The 24,128-nt window shown below is 36.1% G+C and overlaps 1 protein-coding gene across 1 annotated transcript in view; it reads left to right on the top strand.

Annotated features, from left to right (window-relative positions):
• COL25A1 (collagen type XXV alpha 1 chain) overlaps positions 1-24,128 on the top strand; it is a 504,164-nt gene that overhangs the window by 465,736 nt on the left and 14,300 nt on the right. Inside the window, exons 24-29 of the mRNA XM_037830440.1 lie at positions 4,550-4,594; positions 8,093-8,137; positions 10,330-10,410; positions 11,362-11,424; positions 12,054-12,104; positions 14,231-14,257. Of these exons, the coding sequence (XP_037686368.1) occupies positions 4,550-4,594; positions 8,093-8,137; positions 10,330-10,410; positions 11,362-11,424; positions 12,054-12,104; positions 14,231-14,257 (312 nt within the window). The remainder of the gene's footprint in view (positions 1-4,549; positions 4,595-8,092; positions 8,138-10,329; positions 10,411-11,361; positions 11,425-12,053; positions 12,105-14,230; positions 14,258-24,128) is intronic.

The raw sequence follows: 24,128 nt of genomic DNA, 5'->3' as shown, positions 1-24,128 counted from the left end.
TAGCTTTTTTCCAAGAGTCCTTAAAATCTAATGTTATTATTCTTTTAGAGAGCTTGAACATTTTTATGTTGATATGCCTAAAAGCACTGTACTTAAAAAAAAAAAATCTGACACCTGCATCTTGATATGAAAGACTGTATATTCTTTTGGTTTCTTTTTCTCACCTCAAGTTCTCTATGCCGGTCAACCAGTCAGTATTCATGAATATCAACTAGTTCATGCTTATGTCTCAGCCTAAAGGCTTATTGTTCTTAATGGATTGCTAGGACAATTATATGTTGTGTTTATAAAGAGCATATATTTATTTATTTTTTCACTTCAAACCTATTTACTGGTTTTTCTAACATAGTACTCTAATGGACTAAAAGTCTCTAATAAAATCAATTTAAACTAATAGCCATTAGATTGACAACAGGTAATAGACATTTACTTTCTAATTCTCTGAACAATACTGGATAGTCGTAGTTTTGCAAGTTTCATTTCATTATTGCCTCCTCTAAAAGAAATATCTGCAAAAAAAAATCTGGAATAATTAAATAGAAGTATACTACAGTTATAAAAATACCACATTAGAAAAATAAAATTTTACTGTTGCCTCTACTGAAAATTGTTATTCACATGTACATTTGCCTTAAGTCATTTATTTTATTTTTATTTAAGTTGGCTACATTTCCACAATTAGCAATAAAACATCTGTTTCCTAACTCAAGCTTTTAAAAAGTCTCATCACCATTGAAACTAAACCTGTTCTCTCATGTGAATCATGAGTGATTTTAAACTTGCATCATTATGAGAAATGAAAGGAAATAATCTTTAATTCTAAAGAGATTCAATTAAGCATCTCAAGAAATAAAGCATGAAGCAGCCTGATTGGTAGGCTTCAACCAATTTACAGTTCCCCTAGCTCATCTTCCATGTCACTTCCTATCTTGCTGAGGAATGGGGTGTCTTTCTCCATGACTATCTAAAATTCTGGTTTTCAAGTTACTACTTGAGTGCAAGAGAAAGCCCTGCTGAGTTTATGTATCTTTAACTTAAAGGAACCAGATACAAGAAATCCAAAGTGAGCCAACATGTTTTGGATTCTCTGGGTATCTGAACATTAATGCTTCAGGATGGTGGTAAAAACTATGCATTTATGAAGGTGGCATAGTTTGCTGTCATTTGGTCTTCTATTAACTTTATGGAATCTATCCTTTACAGTTTTCAGGTCTCCCAAACATAGTTATTTAACAAAATCATTTAAACACCTATAATATTCTTTTATTACGATAGGCATTATTAAACCAGTTGCTATCCTTAAATTTTAAAAAAAAGCAAACCAATTATGTTCAGATGGTGTTTTGGTTTACTAAAAATGCAGAAATGCAATACACCAGAAATCAACCAGCTTTTAACAATGAGGATTTATTAGCTTACAAGTTACAATTCTAAAGCCACATGTTCCAGTTTTCTAAAGCTGCCATTATGCAAAATACCAGAAATGGATTGGCTTTTATAAAGGGGACTTATTAGGTTACAAATTTACAGTCCTAAGGCTATAAAAGTGTCCAAGGTAAGGCATCAGCAAGAGGATACCTTCACTGAAGAAAGGCCAATGGCAACCAGAACACATGTCAGCTGGGAAGGCACATGGCTGGCATCTGGTGGTCCTTTCCTTCTGGGTTCTGGTTTAAAAATGCTTTCTCCAAAATGTCTCTGGGCTTCTATCTCTCTAGGCTTCTCTCTCTCAGCTCCTGTGCACCCTTGCTTGTTCTCCCAGGGTGTTTCTCTCTAAACATCTGGGGGTCGTCTCTTAGCTTCTCTGGAGCAAACTCTGAACTTCATGTCTTAGCTTAACATCTCCAAACATCTTTCTGTCTGCTTATCCAAGCATCTGGGTCTGTGTTGGCCCCTGAGCTCTCTTAAGGACTCCAGTAAACTTATGAAGACCCTCCTTGAATGGACAGGGTCACACTTCCTTGGAAATAATCTAATCAAAAGGTCTCACTGAGAGTTGGGTGGTCATGTCTCCTTGGAAACAAAGCTTATCAAGAGATCCCACCCACAATATGTCTGCCCCAAGATTGTATTAAAGAATATTACTTTTTATGTGGTCATAACAGATTCAAACCAGCACACCATGAGAATGTCTTAATTAAGGCATCAATAGGAGGATACCTTCTCTGAATAAAGGCTGCTGGCATCTGGGACACCTCTTTCACATGGGAAGGCATATGGCTGGCATCTGCTTGTCCTCTCCCAGGTTTTGTTCAGCTTCTGGCTTCAGTGGCTCTTTCTGTTTCTTTGAGACCTTGCTTACTTCTCCAGGGCTTTTCTCTTGAAACTCTCTCAGCTTTTTTTATCTTTTATCTTCTCACAAATGACTCCAGTGAAAAGGTCAAGACCCACCTTGGATGGGTCGGGTCCCATCTCAGTTGAAACAACCTAACCAAAAGGTCCCACCCACAATAGGTCTGTACCCACAGGAATAGATTAAAAGAACATGGCCTTTTCTGCGGTACATAACAGCTTGAAAATAACACAAGTGGGAAAACAAAAATAATGCATGGCACATGGAAAACTTCAGCGCTCCTTTCTAGAACTCCTTTCTCTTCCTAAGGTTTTATGATTCTGCTTTCTAGTTTAAAAATGTAATATATAATTGGAAAGTAATGGTAAAGAAATTACTCTACCCTGTAATTTTCTAATTGCCTGCTTATATAACTCCTCTACACTTTAACAAAGAAGTAGCTTTCTTATACCTCTAAATCCAGCTCTTGCCCTATGTGAATCTCTTAATAATAAAATATGGTATCTAGTGTTACACAGATCTAATGATATTTTTATAGCCTTGATTTTTTTTGTAGCCTTGTCCCAGTCTGTGGCTATTTTTTGCCTTTTGAAGCACAAATTTTCTTTCCTGCTGTGTTTTCTCTGAAGCTGTAATGATAGTGACTGATTTTATCTTAAAATACTAACTTTGACCATTGTACAAATGCATAACTATATTGTTTTCTAAGGAATGTTGACACCATGTCACTAGAGAGAAACACAAGTGTTTGAAGTGAGATAGATAATTTTAAGATGATATTTTACAGCAACAATATTAAAAATAGCAACAACAACCTGAGTCAGAGACTGGGATGGAGTAGTAGAAAGCAAAGTGATGGTGATATCCCCAAGTTTGCATGTAATTGGATAATGTTTCCCTATGAACGGGGTACTTAATAGAAAATGTTCTCTTCTCTATGAATTTATAATGTGGGTATAGGCTTTATAGAACTTTCAGCACAGACGTAGACTAGAAAATAATACAAAAACATGATTCATGGATTAGGGGTCCAGTGCTTTGGAGATTCATACTTTGACAGAGCATATTCTGTAGCAGAACTCTAGCACTTCATACTAAGAAATGATAAATCCATGCCAGTGCAAATCTTCAGTCATGGCATTGAAAAATCAAGCTAATTATAATGCAACAAATGAACTTCAGACTAAAAGAGAAGGAAAATATTATTTATGAAATTGGATATTTCAATTTTCTTTAATTAAAGTTCTCTCTAGAATAGATCTCTTATGAACAGTAAAGTCTCCTTAGTTCACAGTTAGGCTGACAAACCTCTTGTACATACTATTTCACTATATATTGTTTTTTAAATAAGGTGAATTACAATTTTGACATTTTCTGTGTTCTTCATCTACAGATTTTTAATAATAAATTTCAATATACACTTTTTAAAAAAATCCTTTATAACTGTACTGTATTCATTTGAAGATAGGATAATATTTTCTCAGTACCTTATCCATTCTTCATAAGTTGTCAAAATTGCCAACATATTCAAAAGTTTATTATTTCAGAAATGTATTATTTTACCTTGTCACACAAAATAGGTAACTCTGTCTTTATCAATACATTTTCCCAACAGAAGATTACCACCTTAACTGTCACGGTAACTCCTATTGCATGATTTGTGTGGTTTATGACTTTCTATTTAGTGTTCATGCATGCCAGTCATATGGTACTAATATAGCAATTCTTTTTTGATACTTAATATTATATTTCCTTATATTAATAACCTTTTATGACATTTTGCCCCAATTGAATTACCCAGCTTGCTTGGTGAAAAAGTCAAGAAAAATAAACTATCTTATTTTTCTTAAGAGTCCTTGGCCTCAATAATATAACCGTGTTCTTTAGTGCTTGGAAAATCAAAACCTTTTTTTTAATAAGGGATGATGGTGTATCTATAAATACAGTTGATATTAGGCTAATTCATCCCAAGAATACGAATGTGGGACATGGCGGCCATTTTACATTGTCTTATAGAATCAGCCCAAATGTGTCATCCATATTATTTTGACCCCAATGTGTTGATATTTTAGCATATAAGTAGGTAGTTTTTATAATTAGGTAACCTACAAGATTTTCCCCCATTGCAAATCAATTTTGGGGATATTTGAATAAGATAGAAATAAAGAAATTATATAAAGCATTTATTATTAGAAGCATGAATCCTAATACATATACCTGCTACTTCTAAAAACTTTGTGTTTTTTCTTGATTTAGGGGCCCCCTGGACCTCCTGGACCTCAAGGACTGCAAGGGCCCAAGGTTATTCTTTATGTCACTTGTTTCCATTACTGCATACTCACTGTGCAGAGAATTCTGTGTTCAGTATCTGGGCCTTTGAAAATCAATCTTACCAAACACTGGAGAAGCTGGGATCAGCAATATTGTTTAAGAGAATTAAGAAAATAAGTTCTGAAGGAAGAAATATCAGAAGAAAAGAAAATTAGGAAAAATAGGAGAAAAGTATGATGGCCTTTTTTTAGGAGGGAAATACTGAAAAGAAGGGAGAATATAAAACAAGAAAAAAATGAGTTCTGCAGAAATTACAAATGTAAAGAAACACTAAATGTGGTGTATAAAAAAGGAAAATTTTTGAATAGAGGAGGATTGAAAGAAATTTGCTCTGACACTAAGAAAGATCTTTCCTGCCAATTCTTTTATAAGAAACAAGGGAAGTTTTAGCATGATGTATTTACAAAGGACAATTTTAGGAAAAATTTTAGAGTCCTTTTTATAACATACTTCTTTATTATATATATACAGATATTCTAACATTTGCATCTTATCAAATGAAACATGCCAACTACAAACAGTAGAAACCTAAATTTACTTGATTATATCTAGAATTTGTTGGTAGTATCAGCTGTATCGCTTCAAACTAATGCTTAGTTATTTAACCATGTTTGATCAATTAACACATGGCCAGTGACTCTGACTTTTCAGAATAATGTCGTCTGACATATGACACATGTAGATGTGTTGAAATATGATTTCATCATTGGATTTTGTAGAGGACTTAAATGGTTTTGAATTCATCTTCTGTTTATACTTCTTAAGGCAGTTTATTTGCTAAGTCCGTTAAACACACACACACATCGGCTTTTGCACTCTTTCTTGGTACTTAAAAAACAGAAATTTAGTATGTAAGAAAAGCAATTTTTCTATTACATAAGGAAATTACATTACTCAGGTCCTTGACTATAGAGTTGTATTTAGACATAGATCCTAATTTCAAGCAGATTTCATTTATAACTTTAATGTAAGGTTTGGGATTTTAAATTTTCTATTCCTTCACCCCATTCTGGCCCCTAAGAGATGTAACACAAAGAAAATTCCAGTCATACAAACAGTCTTTATTCCTGGTGAGCAATTCTGACTGGAGCCCTATTCTATAATATTTTGGTGAGCTGGACGAGACAATCTAGAAGAAAATCTGCAGATTCCTTTTTCCTCTATGTAGAGTCAACCGAGATCCAAGTTCCTTGTTTCGTCGCCCCTAAACCACCCACTTTTGGTTTCTAAAAGCAAAATTGCCCCCAAAGCTAATTATATACCTCATTCCCTGCAAAATCTCAGAGCTTCTAGGATTTACCCTTTCCTTCACCCTAAACGCCTACAGAAGCTGAGAAGAAACCCATCCCTTGACCCCAAAAGACAAAAAGGCCCAGCTAACCAAAAAGCTGAATCACTAAAACTTCCATCCCTCTTCTTTTATAATCCAATTGCTATTCATTTTCTACTTCAGCGATTTGATAAGTAATTTTTGAGCCTCTACTCTGTGTGATAAAGACTGTGGTGAAGGGATTCAACAAGGAGCTTACCACTTAGGGAGAGGGACAGGCAAACAGAGGCAAAATTGTTAATAAATAGAATAAGTGCTTTGAATAAGAGCAGATGCTATTGACATGCAGGGAGGGCCCCCTCAGTCTTAGGAGTTAAGGATGTCTGTGAGCTGAAACTGAAAGACAGGGAGAAATTGACCAATGACGGTCCAAACAAGTGGTCTGGGGTAGGAGGTTAGACGTATTCTCTTACCACCCACCCCTGCCATCCCTCCAGTACACTGTCCCCTACCCGTTTCCCACACTCCCCCATGAGGTTGGTAATTGGGATCTTGGGTGAAAGGAAACAAGAAAAGGAATATGCCTGTTTCAAAGTCCTAAGAAGTCTTATTCCATATCCACTTAAACCTTACCATTTTATGCTTTCACTATTGTTTAACTGATTTAGTCCTTTATGCTTTCCATGATCTCTCCTTGAGAAGGTTGGGATAATTAGGGCAGGATGTGGCTCAACCAAGAGTTTGGAAACCAGCCTGTTCACAGTCTTAGACTGAATGGGAACCTTGTCAATTAGATTTTCTCCTCCCTTTATCCAACAAGTTTTGATTCTTTAGACATCATATAAATCTTTACAACAACATTTGAGTAGTGAAAGATAATGCATTAGCAACTCATGAATTATGTTTCTCTTAAAACACTGATGGGTCGCCTTTTAAAGGTAAAAGCCTAGCACAGCAATCATTATTGAACCCAGAATGCTGACAGGTTTTCAGACTCAAAACCAGGTGTATCCAACCTCAGCAGACTTGTTTGTGGTAAAATAAACTTTGCTGCTACCACAAAGAGCAGGAAATCTGAAATCAGGAAAGACACCTTTTTTTCCTCCCTCTTTTATTTCATTTTTTTGGAACCACAGGTCATGCCTTCCTTAAATATTGGAAAGCTCATATTTCATGCTGTGGCCCATAGCTCTTAAAGTTTTTAAGTTCTGGTCCTTTCAATATTGTGGTTTATAACATCACCAAACAAGTCTTTCTAGAAAATACAGTTTCAAATCAGCTTCTTTGGAATTCTGTGTCTGAGGCAGGCCACTTAAGATCTCAGAAAGCTGTTTTCACAAAGTTTCCGTGGTGTGGGAATCAGGGATATTCGTAATGGTAACTGCATAAATGCCACACTGTTTTAAAATAATATCTAGCCTTTCAAGGAATTTGTTTGTTCAGTGCCTTTCAAACTGAAAGGTGGCTACACATTTGTTGTTTGAATAACCTCTAGCACATTGTTTAAATTTGTTTTTAATGGAACATCTTCAACTTAAAAAAAGCATATATCTATATATTTTGAGTTTGTCAAGGGTTCTAATAAATCATAGTAAATTGTAGTTCATTCTTAGTATGAAATAGGAAATTGAGTTGATCCAAAAGTAATTTTATGTGGATTATCTGTTTAGTATAACCTTCAGAAAGGCTTTTCTTGAAATAACACATTCACAATGATTATGAATTTGTACCCATTGTTCAAACTGTGCCAGTTAAAATATTGTAAATTCATGAGCCTTTGCATTTTATTCTTTCTTAACTTAACTCATGTTTTGCTTTTTTCTCAAATTGGAAAATAAAATAAATCAGACAGATTTTTTAAGGAGAAAAAATTAACTAACTAGGGCAAAAATATTGTTGTCACAGGATATGGTCTGCCATCAAATATGTCAGTTTACTTTCACCATTTTTTTTTTCTTTAGCATGTGTAAAAAGTTAAAGCACTGGTTTAGCTACATATAAGTATTATACATAATCTTCAAGGAAATTTTTCTTCACTTAGTTTGGATATGTAATTTGATGTAGTAGAGTATTCTTAGATTACAATGGATTTGCTAAAAGTCAGAATTGTACACTTACCAACCAGTATCATTTTTATTTAGTATAGCATGTTACCAGTGATAAATGGACACAAGCCATGACCTTTTTTATTTTAATAGGGAGAGCCAGGTTCCCCAGGAATCCCAGGAGCTGATGGAGAGCAGGTAATTTCCAAATAATATGTACCGTGATTTAATGCAGCATTATTGATCACTACATATATTATAGGTTTAGAGCCAAAAAGGTAAGAGTGTTGATATATGAAATCCTCTTTTTTTTCCACCATCTGTTCTACAAACTACATTAACTCTAAAAAGCAATTGGTTTTAAATTAGACAGTAATTGTTTTTTCAGAAAGATACAATATGATGTTTTAGTTTTGTTCTTAATACTTCTTATCAATCAACCAGTGACTCCTGTGTCAATTTTTAATAGCCTTGCAAGGTCATTATCAATTTCATAAGAATAGCCTAATTTTTGTCAGTGAATACAAATAATTCAGGATTAGAATCAGTGACAACATTTTCCACAATATTCCACAAAATGCTTGCATTTTGTTATTTTGACAATGCTATCTGTTCACAATTAAAAATCACACCAAATATTCTAGTTGCTTAGAAAAGGCAGGAAAAAGCAGGGTACCTGCAGCTTTGCAGATGTGGCAGTATCTCAGAGGGTTTCTGCTAAAACTGGGGTGGGCAAACATTTCGATAAAGGGTCAGATAGTAAATGTTTTAGGCTTGGCAGGCCATATAAGGTCTCCATCTCATATTCTTTTTTTTTTTTTTTTAAACACCCTTTAAAAATGGAAAAAAAAAAAAAATTTAAAAATAAGTTTAAAAAATCACTCAGGCCATACAGAAACAGTTCTCGGCCGGAGGGCCATAGTATGCCAATCCTGACTCTGAAAGGATCTGACCAGCAGAATGTGAGCAGTACTCAGAATTCAGAGTCAAACCTCAGGGCTTGTTTCAAGATCTTTGATGTTTTCTGGGCTTTCATTATTTACCCAAGAAATGGCTAAAATCAAGATCGTAAGAAATCAATAGGATTCTTGATACAGTTGGTGAATAATTTACTCCTCAGGACAAAATATTACATAAGAAAATTCAGTTTAGAACAAGAGTTGTTTTTAATATTAGATTTGTATGTTGAAATCATGTAATGTCACAATAAGCAAACAAGTGATAGTTAAAAAAGAAAGATGCTTTAATGGCTTGCTATTCAATCAGAGATCACATTAAAAATTTCAAATTTGGCTTTACTGCCTCTCCCACTGTTGGTTATTATAAATTACTAATTTGACGGACACAGTGACATACTCCGTGGTCCCTATATATGCAATAGCTGGATTTTTTTTTCTATAGGCTTTACAAGGTCTTCTTATGCTGCTAAGTTCAGTGATTAGTTATCCTGCTGCTCTTCATCATTAGATTCCTAACACCAACCAGGGTTGATTAACCAGTAAGATCCATCTATCCCTTCAGGCACCCACTTACCCACCCACCCAGTGGGTGATTTTTAACAAAGTGCTGTGAAATAGGTGTAGTTTACAAGAAAAGACACTTTCCTGACCTTAGTGTAGATAAGATGAACAGGCTTGTGCATCCTGGGTCACTTACCATAATAACTATGATCATCTTTGAAGAATAGACTCTCTGGTCATATTGCAGTGGATGAAAATGCTTAACAATATAAATTAATTTCAGTATTAGTATCACAGATTTCAAATTCATTAACATTCAAAATACACTGCAAAATGAGAATAAAAGTAACATCCTAGCTTACCTCATAGAGATGTCACAAGAACAAAATAAGAACACTATGAAAAGTTCAAGTGTTTTTAAGCATTAATTGAGCATTAGTGTGCAGTAAATGATCTACCTGTCTGAACATTCAATCAGTGAAAATTGATGGTGATTGAAACTTCTGCCTGCCTTTAAGGAGGGTATAGTGGGTGAAGGTGGGAGAAATTTATTTGGATTTTTGTTGTAACATTAGATTCTGGTTCAAAATGCACATTGTACTGTTGAGAATTAAATCCATTGAATTGTTTTCAGTCTGATGAGATTTCATATTTTGGCTGCCAGGTAAAATTATGGAATCAGGAGAAATAATGTCAAAACCTAAGTTCATGTTATTCATATTTAAATGGCCTACAGTAATAGAATTTAATCCTTTCTATTGCTTGGGAAAGGAGTATTGATTCAATGTAGAGGAATGCTATGAGATATAACTATACCTCAAAATGAAAACCAGAACTATCCCAGCAAAATTGATCTGGAATTCAATTTTCCCCAGATGTGACTATCAGGAGTCAGCATGACTCCTAACATACAAACCCTTTCATTTGTAGGGACTCACAGGCTCAAAAGGGGAAATGGGGGACCCAGGTATGCCAGGCGAAAAAGGAGGAATTGGACTTCCTGGATTACCGGTATGTTTATACTTATTATAATATATTTATTAAGATAAATTAAGTAATCTTAGAAAAAGAGCCATAGTGTCATATAGTGGGCATATATAATATTTTTATTTTGAAATAGTTGAGGCACTATAGTACTCCAGCTGGGGCACTGAAACGAATTTTAAAGCACCGAGCCAAATGAATTCTAAAATAAACCTTCCAGTTTTCCAAAATCATTTTTACTAGACGACAGTAAAATAAATACATTTGGCCACTTTAATTTAGTGTTGATAAGATGGTGGTAACTGATCGATCTAAAATAAACCATAATCAAAATAAATAAATAAAGCAAAAACTACACAAGACTGTAAAAATAAGCCACTCTGGAAAGTGTTCTCTTTGTGAGTGTAATACCATGGGATGGTGTTTTTATGGGGGTTTTCTCCCAAATTTTTAGTGAGAATTTGCAGAGAAATTGTAGGAAAAAAATGTAGAAAACCTCACTGTCCTAGATCTTTTTTAAACAAGGAAGTACATAAATCAATGTCAAATTAAAAACTAAGTGAAAGACTTATCTTATTGATTGTACACTTTAGATGGATTTATGGTATGTGCATTTTTCTCAATAAAACTGCTTTAAAAAAAAAACAAACCTTATCTTTGCTATTTAAAATGAGTACCACCATAAGAAATATAGCATTTATAACCTGATGTATTTAACACTGCATATGTTTAACCAACTAGGCCTAACCTAGTTTTTATTTACTTTATATTTTATTTCACATATCACCCACAGTCCTAGAGATTTTTGTAAGCTTGTGTTTTAGGCTAAAAGGGAATAAATCCTTCTTTTATATTTATGTAAATATTTATAGTGTAAGAATTTCAAGAGGGGGGTGGGTTTGGGGGAAATTTTCAGTTGTTTCTTGCACTTTGGAGAAAACCCTCACCAGTTTCCTTCTGCTTACTGGTTATTTATAGGGGGCCAATGGAATGAAAGGGGAAAAAGGAGACTCTGGATTGCCAGGCCCTCAGGGTCCTTCCGTAAGTCCAGGGTGGCTGAACTTCATGGTTCCTGAAAAACTCTGAAACGAGCCTGTTACTTACCTAGCTCAACCTGTGCCAGGTGGCTTATCAATGGTAGAAAGACCACAAACCTCTCGGTTTGTCAAACTGCAGAAGAAATATCTGTCGGCCTTGCACAGTGAGAGACAAAGTGTCTCAGAGGCCTGGGTTAGAAGCAATTTTTCAGAGGACTGTCTAATCCTGAGGAGAAAATCAATGGTTTTCCCACAGCGCTTGTGGGTAGAGTTCTGTGAATACAGAACATACATTCTTTTTTTTAACTCTAGAGCCCTGTTTCTGCTTAGTGAAGAATGTGATAGTTTAATAGTGGTTGTGGCATTATAGCATTTCTTGGTCATCAGTTGCTTCCTTTTCTTTTAATGTACTTTTGATTTATTCTGGCTTTTGTAGAACTGTTCTCTTTTTTTAAGTTTTTTTGTTCTTATGAAGGGATTTCTAAACCTAGAGAATCAAATGCATCACTTCTTCCAGTATCCTTCTTTCTCTGAAACTACTAATGACCTTAGCAGAACCCCAGTGCAGGATTCCACTGAACTGCCTTGTCTCAATGAAGTAACCAAATCCATGTTTATTTTCTGGACGTACAGATCATAGGCCCCCCAGGTCCCCCAGGCCCGCATGGCCCTCCAGGCCCCATGGTAAGTTTGCCCTGTCTCCAAAATGTAATTGTTTATTTATGAGCATGCTACTAGAGAAAACATGAGCACATCTCTCCAGACAGCCAGCTTGTATTTTGTACTGTTCTCTGAGGAATGTTCAGAAAATATGAGGTGCTTTGAGATAAACTGACTTTACCGGGTGTCCTTTGCTCTCTCAGTCACATAAGCTGGAAAGAGATGAGTAGTTTCATGATAAGACTGTTGAAGAAACATAGATCTGGCAAGCTTTCCTCCTACCTTATATGACTATTGGCTAGTCATTTTAACCAATCACTCCTCTAGTTTATTAGTAGTAAAATAAGAGTAATAATCATAGCCATTGAACAATGTTTCTAATCAACTTCAAGGCTTGAGGTCCTCTAATGAAATGTTCAGTGAGAACATTTATAAAATAATGTTACAAAAATTAGAGCTTATGGCCACAGATATCATGTATTGCTGGACCTTTTCCTTTTTTGTTCTTATAGTACTTTTTTTTATTCGTTATGGAGCCTCAGTATTTCCTGCAGGTATCCCACAGGGACATGCAGACAACTGACCCTGCCCTCACGGAACTTACGTCCAGTGAGAAAGGCAGACATTAAACGAGTGTAATTCCCTAAATGTCAAAGGAGTGACGGTTGTGTTAAGGCTAGAATGTAGAAGGCAGAGTGCGTCAAATGCTGCTGACTGGGTGGAGTGGGGGAAAGTCAGGCAGTCTGTAAGGTCACATTAATCTCTTAGGTGGCCTAATAAACCAAATGTCTTCAGTCATACAGGTTAAATAAATTGTGGTCACTCCTTTTTCCTATTGTGCTCTAGGAAAGAACATCATTGGAATGATTTAAGCCAGAGTGTAGCTCCATATCCAATCATCTACTTCTTACTAACTGCCATTTCTATTACATAGTATGAAACAATTATAATTGATCTTATTTTCTTAAAATTAAACAGTTCATTAAGAATTAAGCAAATGACATACTTTTGGCTTTTTTTATACTCCCTTCACTTATGTTGGAAGGTTAAGTTAGATAATGCTACATCCTGCTCATATCATACAATTAATTAGTTTAAAAGAATTTTTAACCATTATTAAAATGAGATAAGAATTCTTAATAAAGCAGCTGCCATTTCCTGAAAATGTTTATCCACAACTTATCTAAAGGGAAAATATTATTCCATTGTAGACATTGAAACAAATATTTATGCATTGCTTGATAAAGAACCTTTTTCCTGATGGATATTAAAGTACTCCTCTCTTCAGACAGTTAATTTAAATCACTTGAGAAGTTTAAAGCAATCCATAGTAAATTTCAATTAAATTTAGCATGACTAATTAGTCCCTATTTCAAGATTTTCCACAAAAATGCATGTTTTGTTTTATTTTTATGCTGGTCTCAATGCATATACATTATGACTTCTTTCCATTAGTAAATAATTGTCACAAGAGCCTTGAATAATTCATCTTTTACATGTTCTGAATAATAACATTTATACCTGTTGTATTAGGATCCTTTGCTCAATCATAAGTAAGTTATTCAACTGGACCCAAAACTCAACTGTCATCTTCCATTTCCTTCCTCCTTTAGATTCCCCAACACTTTGGGGCTGAAGGAGTTGATAATGGGAAAGTCTCCTCTTCCCTGGTACTTAAACTCTGGGACTTCTCTTTGGCAAATTACTGTCTTTTAAGTCCTACCTTTAGTCAATTTAAACACACTAGGCATCTCAATATATTCCACCCAAATTTTTTTTAAAAATGGGGATTTGAGAAATAGAAGTCATATGGGTTCAAAACACTGTTTTTTCTATTTTTCTTTCCATATAACCCTAGAAGATTCCCAGTCCCTCCCACAGGTAATTTACCTCATAGTGTTGTCTTGATGATTTAATGAGGTCTGACTAGCAGACAGAATTGCTATTAATGAATTCCTATTACAGAGGAATCCAAGCCCTGGAAGAAACTTTTGGTAGGTCATAAAGTCCATTCTCCTGCCTCTAGCTGTGGCTCAAACAAGAAGACTCTTGTTTTACATCCCTACTTTTTTTTACTTTGCAATAATATTCACTTCGGCTGGGAAACAGTGAATCAATTCTTAATTAAAAGCTGTGCTTTCCACTTTCAGGGACCACATGGACTTCCTGGACCAAAGGTAATCCAACAAATCCCTTGATGATTTGATTTCTGTCTCCTTGTTAATCATGGAGAAGCATGATGGAAGCATGTCTGTCCTGTCTTATTTATTTGTCAAGTAATGTTGATACTCTTTAAGCCTTTAAGCATCCAGATGTTTAAATCTCACAACATTAAATGACTCACAACACATTAAAGTTTTTTCCTTGGCATTAGGTAAGTTTCTTAAATTACTAATCATAATATACTCAAATCAACCAACTAGAAGTAAACCTGATGAGATTTTCAGACCCATCCAGAAGACCTTTTTTATTATGGTATCTTTAGTTTATATTTGGGTGTTATTAATTGATGCTTCTTGCTTGCCATATAGTAGTACTGCATTTGAAGGCTTTGACTATCCAGCATTTTAATTTTGTATTCCTCCAGAGGTCACAGGTCTAGAATGGGGTAGGGTGTATCTGGTCGTGCTCTGGTGACGGAAAGATCACATCACATACATGTATTGTATTCTATACTCTTTGGGTTAACAGGAGAACAATGGAGAATAGCTTGTCCTTGCCAGAACTAGTGCAACTTGCATGAAGATCATCTCGACCTGTTCTTTGTAGTTGTGTAGGCCAGGAGGACATCCTGGAGGACTGAAATGAGCCCTGAAAGACAAGCTCCTTCTTCCAGGGAGAGTATGTGATGGGATTCTAATCTCCACTTTGCCACTGACAGGCTGTCATCTTGGGCAGATTAGTTACCCTCTATGATCCTTGACTTACTCAATTACTTTATTACTGGGTAATTTAGTATTGTTGTGACAATTTAAATGAGGTATGATTATAAAGCAATGGAAAAGTATCTGGTACAGTTGTTGATAAACACCCAATAAATGGCAGTTGTTATTGTTATCTTATAATTCAATGCTTTGTTCTGAGCAAAAAAATTCTACACCCAGTCCTCAGTGCTGATTAAGAGCTGATTAAGGACCCCTGAGAGTTCTCCTGTAGTGAGTTGGAGCATTTAAAGGGAGTGAGGGGCACATAAATGCAGCATTAACACTAGACATCAGAAAGCCAAGGGGCAGCCCATCTCTCCTGTGGCACCTCTGGCCCACCTTGCTTTAGGGGTGGCAGCAGGAATAGGTCTGACTCAGGAAACCTGAGTTTCCTTCTCTGGGTCAGGCAGGTGACTTGATGAGGAATGAGAGGAGTTAGTGCTTGTTAGAACAAGGTCAGGCCAGTAACAGTATTACAGTTTGGGGAAAGAACACTGCTCTGGGGAATCACGAGAGAGTCATTTATCAGCTTTGTGACCTTGGTAGTTACCTAACCTCTTTGAATCTTTCCGAGGTCCCCTTCTTCCCCCATCCCCACCTCCAGCTCTGGACTGTCAAACCTTCACATTCTTGGCTTCTCCTTGGATATATATATATAACTATATATAGTATAATATATATATAATTTTTATTGAAATTGTTCACATACCATACAACTATCCAAAGATCCAAAGTGTTCAGTCAGTTGCCTATGGTACCATCATAGAGCTGTGCATCCATCACCACAATTAATTTTTTTTCAATTTTTAGAATATTTTCATTACTCCAGAAAAGAAATAAAGAAAAGAAAAGGAGACTCAAATCCTCCCATACCCCTAACCACCATTCCCCCCTCCATTACTGATTCATAGTTTTGGTATAGTACATTTGTTACTGTTGATGAAAGAATGTTACAATACTACTAACTGTAGTATATAGTTTGCAATAGGTATATATATTTTTTCCTATATGCCTCTCTATTATTAACTTCTAGTTATACTGTCATACATTTGTTGTAGTTTGTGAGAGAGATTTCTAATATTTATATAGTTAGTCATGGATATCGTCCACCACAAGATTCACTGTTTTATACATTCCCATCTTTTAACCTCCAACTTTCCTTCTGGTGACATACTAACTCTGAGCTTACCCTTTCCACCACCTTCACACAACTTTCAGCACTCTTAGTTATTCTCACAACATGCTACCATCTCCCCTGTCCATTTCCAAACATTTAAGTTCACCCTAGTTGAACATTCTGCTCATAATAAGCAACCGCTCCCCATTCTTTAGCTTCATTCTATATCCTGGTAACTTATATTTCATGTCTATGAGCTTACATATTATAATTAGCTCATATCAGTGAGACCCTGCAATATTTGCCTTTATGTGTCTGTCTTATTTCACTCAATATAGTGCCCTCAAGGTTTCTTCATCTACCCATTTCTTTTAAAATTGTTTTTTTCACACACCATACATTCCATCCTAAGTAAACAATCGTTGGTTCCCTGTATAGGCACGTATTTATGTGTTTAGCATCATCACCACTGTCTTTATAAGGACATCTCCATTTCTTCCACAAAGAAGGAGGAAGAGTTAAAGAAGGTGGAAAGACAAAAGAAAAAGAAAAAAGAGAGGGAAAAAAACAAGAACATGACAGCTAGAAAGCAACAAAAGGAAAGATAGCATTAACATAAAGTAGAATAAAGAGTCAGACAATATCACCAATGCCAGGATTTCCATATCCTTCCCTATCCCTGCCTCCCCCCACCCCCATATGCATTTAGCTTTGGTATATTGCCTTTGTTATATTAAAGGAAGCATAATAAAATGTTTCCATTAATTACAGTCTCTAGTTTGCGTTGATTGTATTTTCCCCCCAATCCCACCCTATTTTTAACATCTTGCACTGTTGACATTCATTTGTTCTACCTCATGTAAAAACATATTTGTACCTTTTATTACAATCATTGAGCTACACAGTCCCAGTCTTTATCCTTCATCTTTTGTTCTGGTGTCCCACATAGTCCCAACCTTCCTCTTTCAACCATACTCACAGTCATCTTTGTTCAGTGTACTTATATTGCTGTGCTACTATCTCCCAAAATTGTGTTCCAACCCTCCCACTCCTGTCTTTTCCTTTCTGTCTGCAGTGCTCCTTTAGTGTTTCCTCTAGAGCAGATATCTTGTCCACAAACTCTGTCATTGTCTGTTTGCCAGAGAATATTTTAAGCTCCCTCTCATATTTGAAGGATAGTTTTGCCAGATATAGGATTCTTGGTTGGTGGTTTTTCTGTTTCAGTATCTTAAAATACCACCCCACTTCCTTCTTGCCTCCATGGTTTCTATTGAGAAATCCACACATAGTCTTATCAAGCTTCCTTTGTATGTGATGGATTGCTTTTCTCTTGCTGCTTTCAGGATTCTCTCTTTATCTTTGATATTTGATAAGCTGATTATTAAGTGTCTTGGCATAGGCCTATTTAGATCTATTATGTTTGGGGTACACTGTGCTTCTTGGATCCATAATTTTATGTCTTTCATCCAAGACGGGAAATTTTCATTGATTATTTCCTTTATTATTGCTTCTGCCTCTTTTCCCTTCTCTTCTCCTTCTGGGATACCAATGACACATACATTCTTGCTTTTCATTTTGTTCTTAAGTTACCAGAGACATTGCTTATATTTTTCCATTCTTTTCTCTATCTGTTCTTTTGTGTGTAGGCTTTCAGGTGTCTTGCTCTCCAGTTCCTGAGTGTTTTCTTCTGCCTCTTGAGATCTGCTGTTGTATGTTCCCATTGTATCTTTCATCTCTTGTGTTGAGCCTTTCATTTCCATAGATTCTGCCAGTTGGTTTTTCGAACTTTCAGTTTCTACCCTATGTATGCCCAGTGTTTTCATTATACACTTCATCTCTTTTGCCATATCTTCCATAAACTTTTTTAATTGACTTAGCATTAGTTGTTTAAATTCCTGTATCTCAGTTGAAGTGTAAGTTTGTTCCTTTGACTGGGCCATAACTTTTTTTTCTCAGTGTAGGTTGTCGTTTTCTGTTGTCTAGGCGTGGCTTCCTTGGTTACTCCAATCAGGTTTTCCCAGAACAAAATGGGCTCCAGTCCCAGAAGAAAGAAATATTCGGTATCCAGTTTCCCTGAGGGTGTGTCTTAGAAAATTGGTACACCTTGTGATGCTTCAGATCACTGTGCTTTTCTACCCAGCAGGTGGTGCCTGTCAGCTTGTCACTCCAGACTGGTGTAAGGAGGTGTGGCCCATGGCTATTTTCCCCCAGGCTCTGGGGTCTGATTCTGAATGGAAGGTGGGTAGTAGAGCTGGGCCCCACCTCTTTCCTTTAGGGAAGATAGACTCCCTAGGGAGAGGCATTAGCATTTGAATGATCTCTTTCTGCCTGTGCTGTCTCCACCCTCATCTGGGTCAGAGCACTGGGAACTGAAAATGGCTGAGGCTTTCTCCACTGAGCCGAAACAGGGACAGAAAGCCCCCTTCAGGGCCAGTCCACAGCACCCTCCAGCTCTCCAAGGTCAGTCATCACCCAAAGCCTCTGTCTGCTTGTTAGGGATTTGTAGCTTGTATCAAGCAGTTGTTTGTTAATTAAAACCCCAGTTGGAGCTCAGCTGAGCTATATTCACTTGGCTGGAGAGAGCTGCTCTCTAGCACCATGAAGCTTTGCAGCTCGGGCTGTGGGGTGAGGGGGCTCCTGGCTTGGCTCTGCAGTTGTTACTTACACACTTTAAGCTGTGATCTTGGGCATTCCTCCCCATTCAGGTTGGTGTATGATGAGTGGATGGTCATGTTTGTCCCCCCGCAGTTATTCCGAATTATTTACTAGCTGTTCCTGGTTGTTTATTAGTTGTTCCAGGGGGGACTAACTAGCTTCCACTCCTCTCTACACCACCATCTTAGATCTTCTCATCCTCTCCTTGGATTTTAAGGCCCCACTCCAGACCAGACCAATCACAGTGACTAAGGCTAAAGCCAGCAAGACTGCAGTTTTAAATTCCACAAATGATTCCAGTACCCCATCACCACTGGATTAGGAAATGATTCACGGTCTTTTTGATATCTAAGATGCTTTGATTGATTTGTTACTGGAATCATGGATTTCAGAGAGTTACAAGGTTGAAAAGACCTCACAGATTATCTCTGCTCGTCCTTTGATTTTATAGATGGTAAGCTATGGGCCCAAGAAGGTTAGGTTATTTACCCTAAATTACACTGCTAGTTAATAACAGAGCTGGGACTGGAATTTAAGTCCAGACGTGAAGTTTTTGCCACTGGATTTGATTGTTTATAAACTTGTCTTCTCAGTTAATGCCTGCTGCTCTCAATACATGATTCCTCACCAAAGACTTTCATAGCCTTCCAAGGCTGCCTTGGCTGGTCATCATCTCTACACCACTTGCTGTGTCCAGGTACATGCAGAGCCATGACTCTCAAGTCCGAAGTTGACATTGAGCCTTGGCCTTAGTCTGGCTTTGCCTCTGACTCTGGCAGTTCCTTGTATCACACACCATATCTTACCTATCATAGCATATTTGGATTTCCTAAAGTGATAGCACTGCAAACATCATATATTCAAAATCCAGAAAATCTATTAACTCAGACCAATGTGTTCATTACTTTGTGCCCCCTTTGAAAGATCAAATATATGCCATGGTTCCAAGGATGAATCTTGCTCAGTGTTTTCTTAACTTTCCTGATGAGAAGATTTACCTGGGAGGCTTATTAAAAATATCAATTTCTATGATACTACAGTCTGGGTGGGGCCCTGGACTCTGCTGAACAAACACCACACTGATTTTCATCATCAGGCAAGTTGGGAAAACACTATCCAGGTAAATCCTTTCTTCTATGTGAGCAAAAGCCCACCATTCTGCCCTCCAGCAAGACTCTATAGGGAATTTGAGTCTGTAATCATCTTCCTTTCATAAGTCCTTCAAGATTTTCTACATGAAGTTAATATCTATACTTAAAAGAGGAAGAGTGTACCAGTCAGAACTCTTACTAGCTGTAACAGGCTCCTACAGATAGAAAATAGGTATACTGTATTCCTAGATTCTTAAAAAAGAGTCAAGAGAATTTATTTCTTACCCTGGCTTTCGTAATGTCACCTTGAGTTAAATTCATACCTCCTTTATTCCAACATGGGGCAAGCAGACAGTTAGTAAAAGCACATTTCAATTCTTTGATCTTCAGATTCTCTTTTGGGATTGGCAATTTGTTGTCTACTCTATTGATTAATCCATGTAGGGTCCTGACTTGGCAATATCAGTGAATGAGGACTTAATAGATGGCATTACTTCAAACATCAGCTGTTACATTTTTACCTCATTCCCCTGGGCAAAATGCTTAAAGGCTTAATATATCTGTATATAACACTGTCCTGCATATTCCAGTTTTCCATTCCAGCAGAGTGGGTTTTTCCTACTGAACCTTCCTGAGCACTCTGGTTGTCTTTGATTTGCTTGATCAGAACAATGTAGAATAACACAAATTTCCTTGAAATATAACTCAAAAATTCAGGAACTCAATCATGTATATCTTGATGGTAAAGAACACATTTTCTTAGGAGTTTTCCTTTCCAGAATATTATTTAACTGTCAATTTCAGTTTATTAATTTTTTTTTTAATTTTTAAATTAAATTTTGAACTGATGCAAGACAAATCTTGCCTGACTCTGCTGTTACCTAAGACTGGAATCTGCAATCATTTTGGAGACTGGCTCTCTTCTCTCCCAATTTAAACACCCATAATAGCAACCAAAATTGGCATTTGCTTTTGCATTTAGGGTGAACCAGGGTTAAATGGTGTTAAAGGATTGAAGGGTGAAGCAGGTCAAAAGGGTGACAGAGGACCCCTTGGTCTTCCAGTAAGTAAAGAAAACTTTCCATTTCAGTGCAAATCTCAGACTTTTCTTTCTACCCTAAGTAACAACTCTGGTTTACTCAGTAGCTATTTTTTGAGATTTCTGTAATTGGAAAACATATTATGTTAGAGCAGAGCTTAGTCAAGTTGTGTTTATTCCGATGCCTGCTCTCGGGTCCGAAGATCCCGTAACAAACAATGCTATAAATGTTTTGTCATTCTTCAATTACATACATGCCAGCCTTCTTCTTTTAGGGCTGAAATAGTTTCCCTCCCGTCCATTTCTCCCCTTTGAAAAGTATTGTGCTCATTTTTTCAGAATTTCTCCCAAACGCTTTTATATTTAACACACTTTAAAATCCTTCCTCAATTGTTTTTCTTCTTCAGTGCAAAAACTGTAGCCCTCTGTTGGTGGCAGGTATGCAACTGGCCATTGCTAATGGCGTGAGATCAAAGCTGTAGCCCCTTACATTAATCAGCCGTATCGTGTTCTCAGTGTTTTATGTTGTATGTTTTGGAAATGACCTGTTATACAGTTCTTGTGGCAGTATTGGCTAGTATGGAAGAAGTGTTTTGTAATTGTTTAGAGATTTTTATTTTTAATGAAAAAGGGATTTCCCTCTCATGCCTTTTATGTCAGCCTCCTTTCCATAACAACTAAAAAGAGACTTTTTAAAATGATTAGTGAATATAAGGTTCTAGTTGCAGTCTTTTAATTTACTATCTATTCAGTGAATACAGATAAAAGTCAATAAAGAACATTATAGACTATATTATTAAAGTATGACATAAAATCAGTAATAAACTATAGTTGATACATATTTGAGATGGGGAGAAAAAGAACTCAGTGGTCACTCATTCCATTTGTCCCTATGGGTACAGTACTTTAAGATGCAAAGGTATTCTACTTGATATCCAATGCCTTGCACAGACAAGGCACATAGTAGATGCTCAATATTTATTCATTTACTGAATGAATAATAAATCAGTGAATGATATAAGCCTCATATCAAAGTATAGGTTAAACCATACTAATTACATTAATAAACCACAGGCATAAAACCTCTATAAAATATACGAGTCATTTCTCAAGCATTCTGATAGATACAGTATTATCAATGAGTATAAAATTTTACCATTCACCCATTTTTTTCAAATGTTAAAATAATAGTGATTCTAAAGAGACTATACAAACGCAAAAGAGAGTTTTGATTTTCTACTTTATTTTAACCCTCAATATGGTTTCTTTCAAGTTTGCCCTAATTTTAAATTTGGGTCTAATAATAATTTTTTGCAGCATTTGGCCAAATGCTCTACCTATGCTAGCATTAAACAAACACACACTTTTTTTTTAATTTAATCATTGCTAACTGAAGATGTGTTTTGCAGTTATAATATGGATAATAGGGTTATACAGAAAGAATTTTAAAATTAAAAACTAAAAACACAGAAAATATATATGGTGCAACATCACTGGTAAAGTTTGCAGCTGGAATAGATTTTGCCTTCCATTTTGTATTATTAACTGTATCTGAAGCATAAAATGAGGAAATAGTTCTGCAACCTTGCCAAGAGAATTTATAGGGCCAGTGCTTCATCTTTCTTAAATACGCCTTGATCTAATCAATATTTTAAAAGGACTAAAAATAACTATTTGGGCTTTGAGATATAAAAGCCATATCAAAGAAGTAGTTGTGCTTGTTCTTGAAACAAGCATTGGAAATGTCATTTTTTTTAATCCTACGCTGTTGATGCATAGTCTAGAGTTCAAGATAAAGAAAAGCATACATTTCCTGAGAACAGAATTAGATTTTTAAAATATTTTCCATCCAGGCTTTAATGCAAGGATTATTTGAAATGAATTGAGGAATGATTTGGTTTGGGAAAGTTTTGTTTTTTGTTTGGTCACGGGATTTTTTTTTTTTTTTTTTTTTTTTTTTTTTTTTTTTTTTTTTGCCTTTTCCTATTCCTAGAAGTCCCTCTAGTGGTGGTTAATGTAAACAATAAGAATAACCCAGAAAACAATGCATATTCTTCATGTAAAAATCCAAGAATCATCCTGGCATGTGAAAAATGCATTTGTAATTCATAAACCCTTTTTTTAACAAGTGAAACTAGAGCCCTTTCCTTGTTGTCTAAAATGCTAAACCTTGATTCTTACAATGAGCTTTTTCTTAGGAGGTTGGCCATTAGTTTTTCCTTAGAAGGTAAAGAAATATATTGTGAATAGTACAGTCTTTAACAGCTAAATTTATGTGGAAATTAGATAGCAGTCTAAGGCTGTTATCGGCAATTACTTTGTAGCCCATGTTAAAAACCTCATTAACTTGGTTTCTAAATAAGGATTTGTCTAAATAAAATCTTATTAAAATGCCATCATCTGTGGGGTGTTTATTGTCATGTGTTGTTGTTTTCTTTTTTTGACTAACAATTTGTAGCAATGTGATATTCACCCAGAGCCCTGTGACTGCATACTATGTTGTTTAAAGTGTTGCATTTGTTCATTGGTACCTCATACTAATCTCTGTTCTTGTCATTTGTGTTACACCCACCAACCCTGCTACCAACCAAACACACAGGGAGCATCTGGCTTAGACGGAAAGCCAGGATCCCGGGTGAGTCAGTCCCTCGTCTTGCTCTGACAAGCTTTGCAGCTATGAATTGTATGTGCCAGGACAGACCCCACTGCCCAATGTACTCCCATCCAATGATGAGAGGTACGTAGGGCTGGAGTGAAAGGGGAAGGTAGATGAAGCTGGTGTCAGAAAGGGGAAGATGGATAGAGAATAGGTTGCAGCTCTGTTTGAAGTACAGCCTGAACTGCCAGAACATCTTTCTGAAGCCCAGGTTCAATATAGATCACTTGCCAGTCGGGAAGAACTACCAGTCTAATTGGCTTCATTGTCTTTATATCCCAGACAACTTTTTCCTTAACAGACAGACATTCCCTGTAATTCCATGAAACGCCCTCTGAAGGGGTTAAAATATCGAATCTGGCCCTTTGTTTTTAACTTGCATTTCCTTTTATGTTGATGTCCATCTTAGGAATGTAACTTCTTCCTTAAAACTAACTTTCAAATCTTTGTTCATAGAAATAAGACTTGTCTGTCTACTGTGATTTTGTCTCTTTTCTTTGGTTCTTAACACCTCCATCTCTTAAATTGCAGCCACAGATAAGCAGTTTTTAGAAGTCTTTTGAAAA

This window comes from Choloepus didactylus, chromosome 3 (assembly GCF_015220235.1).
Source record: "Choloepus didactylus isolate mChoDid1 chromosome 3, mChoDid1.pri, whole genome shotgun sequence".
Lineage (NCBI taxonomy): Eukaryota > Metazoa > Chordata > Mammalia > Pilosa > Megalonychidae > Choloepus > Choloepus didactylus.
This window is presented reverse-complemented; position numbering and strand designations above follow the sequence as displayed.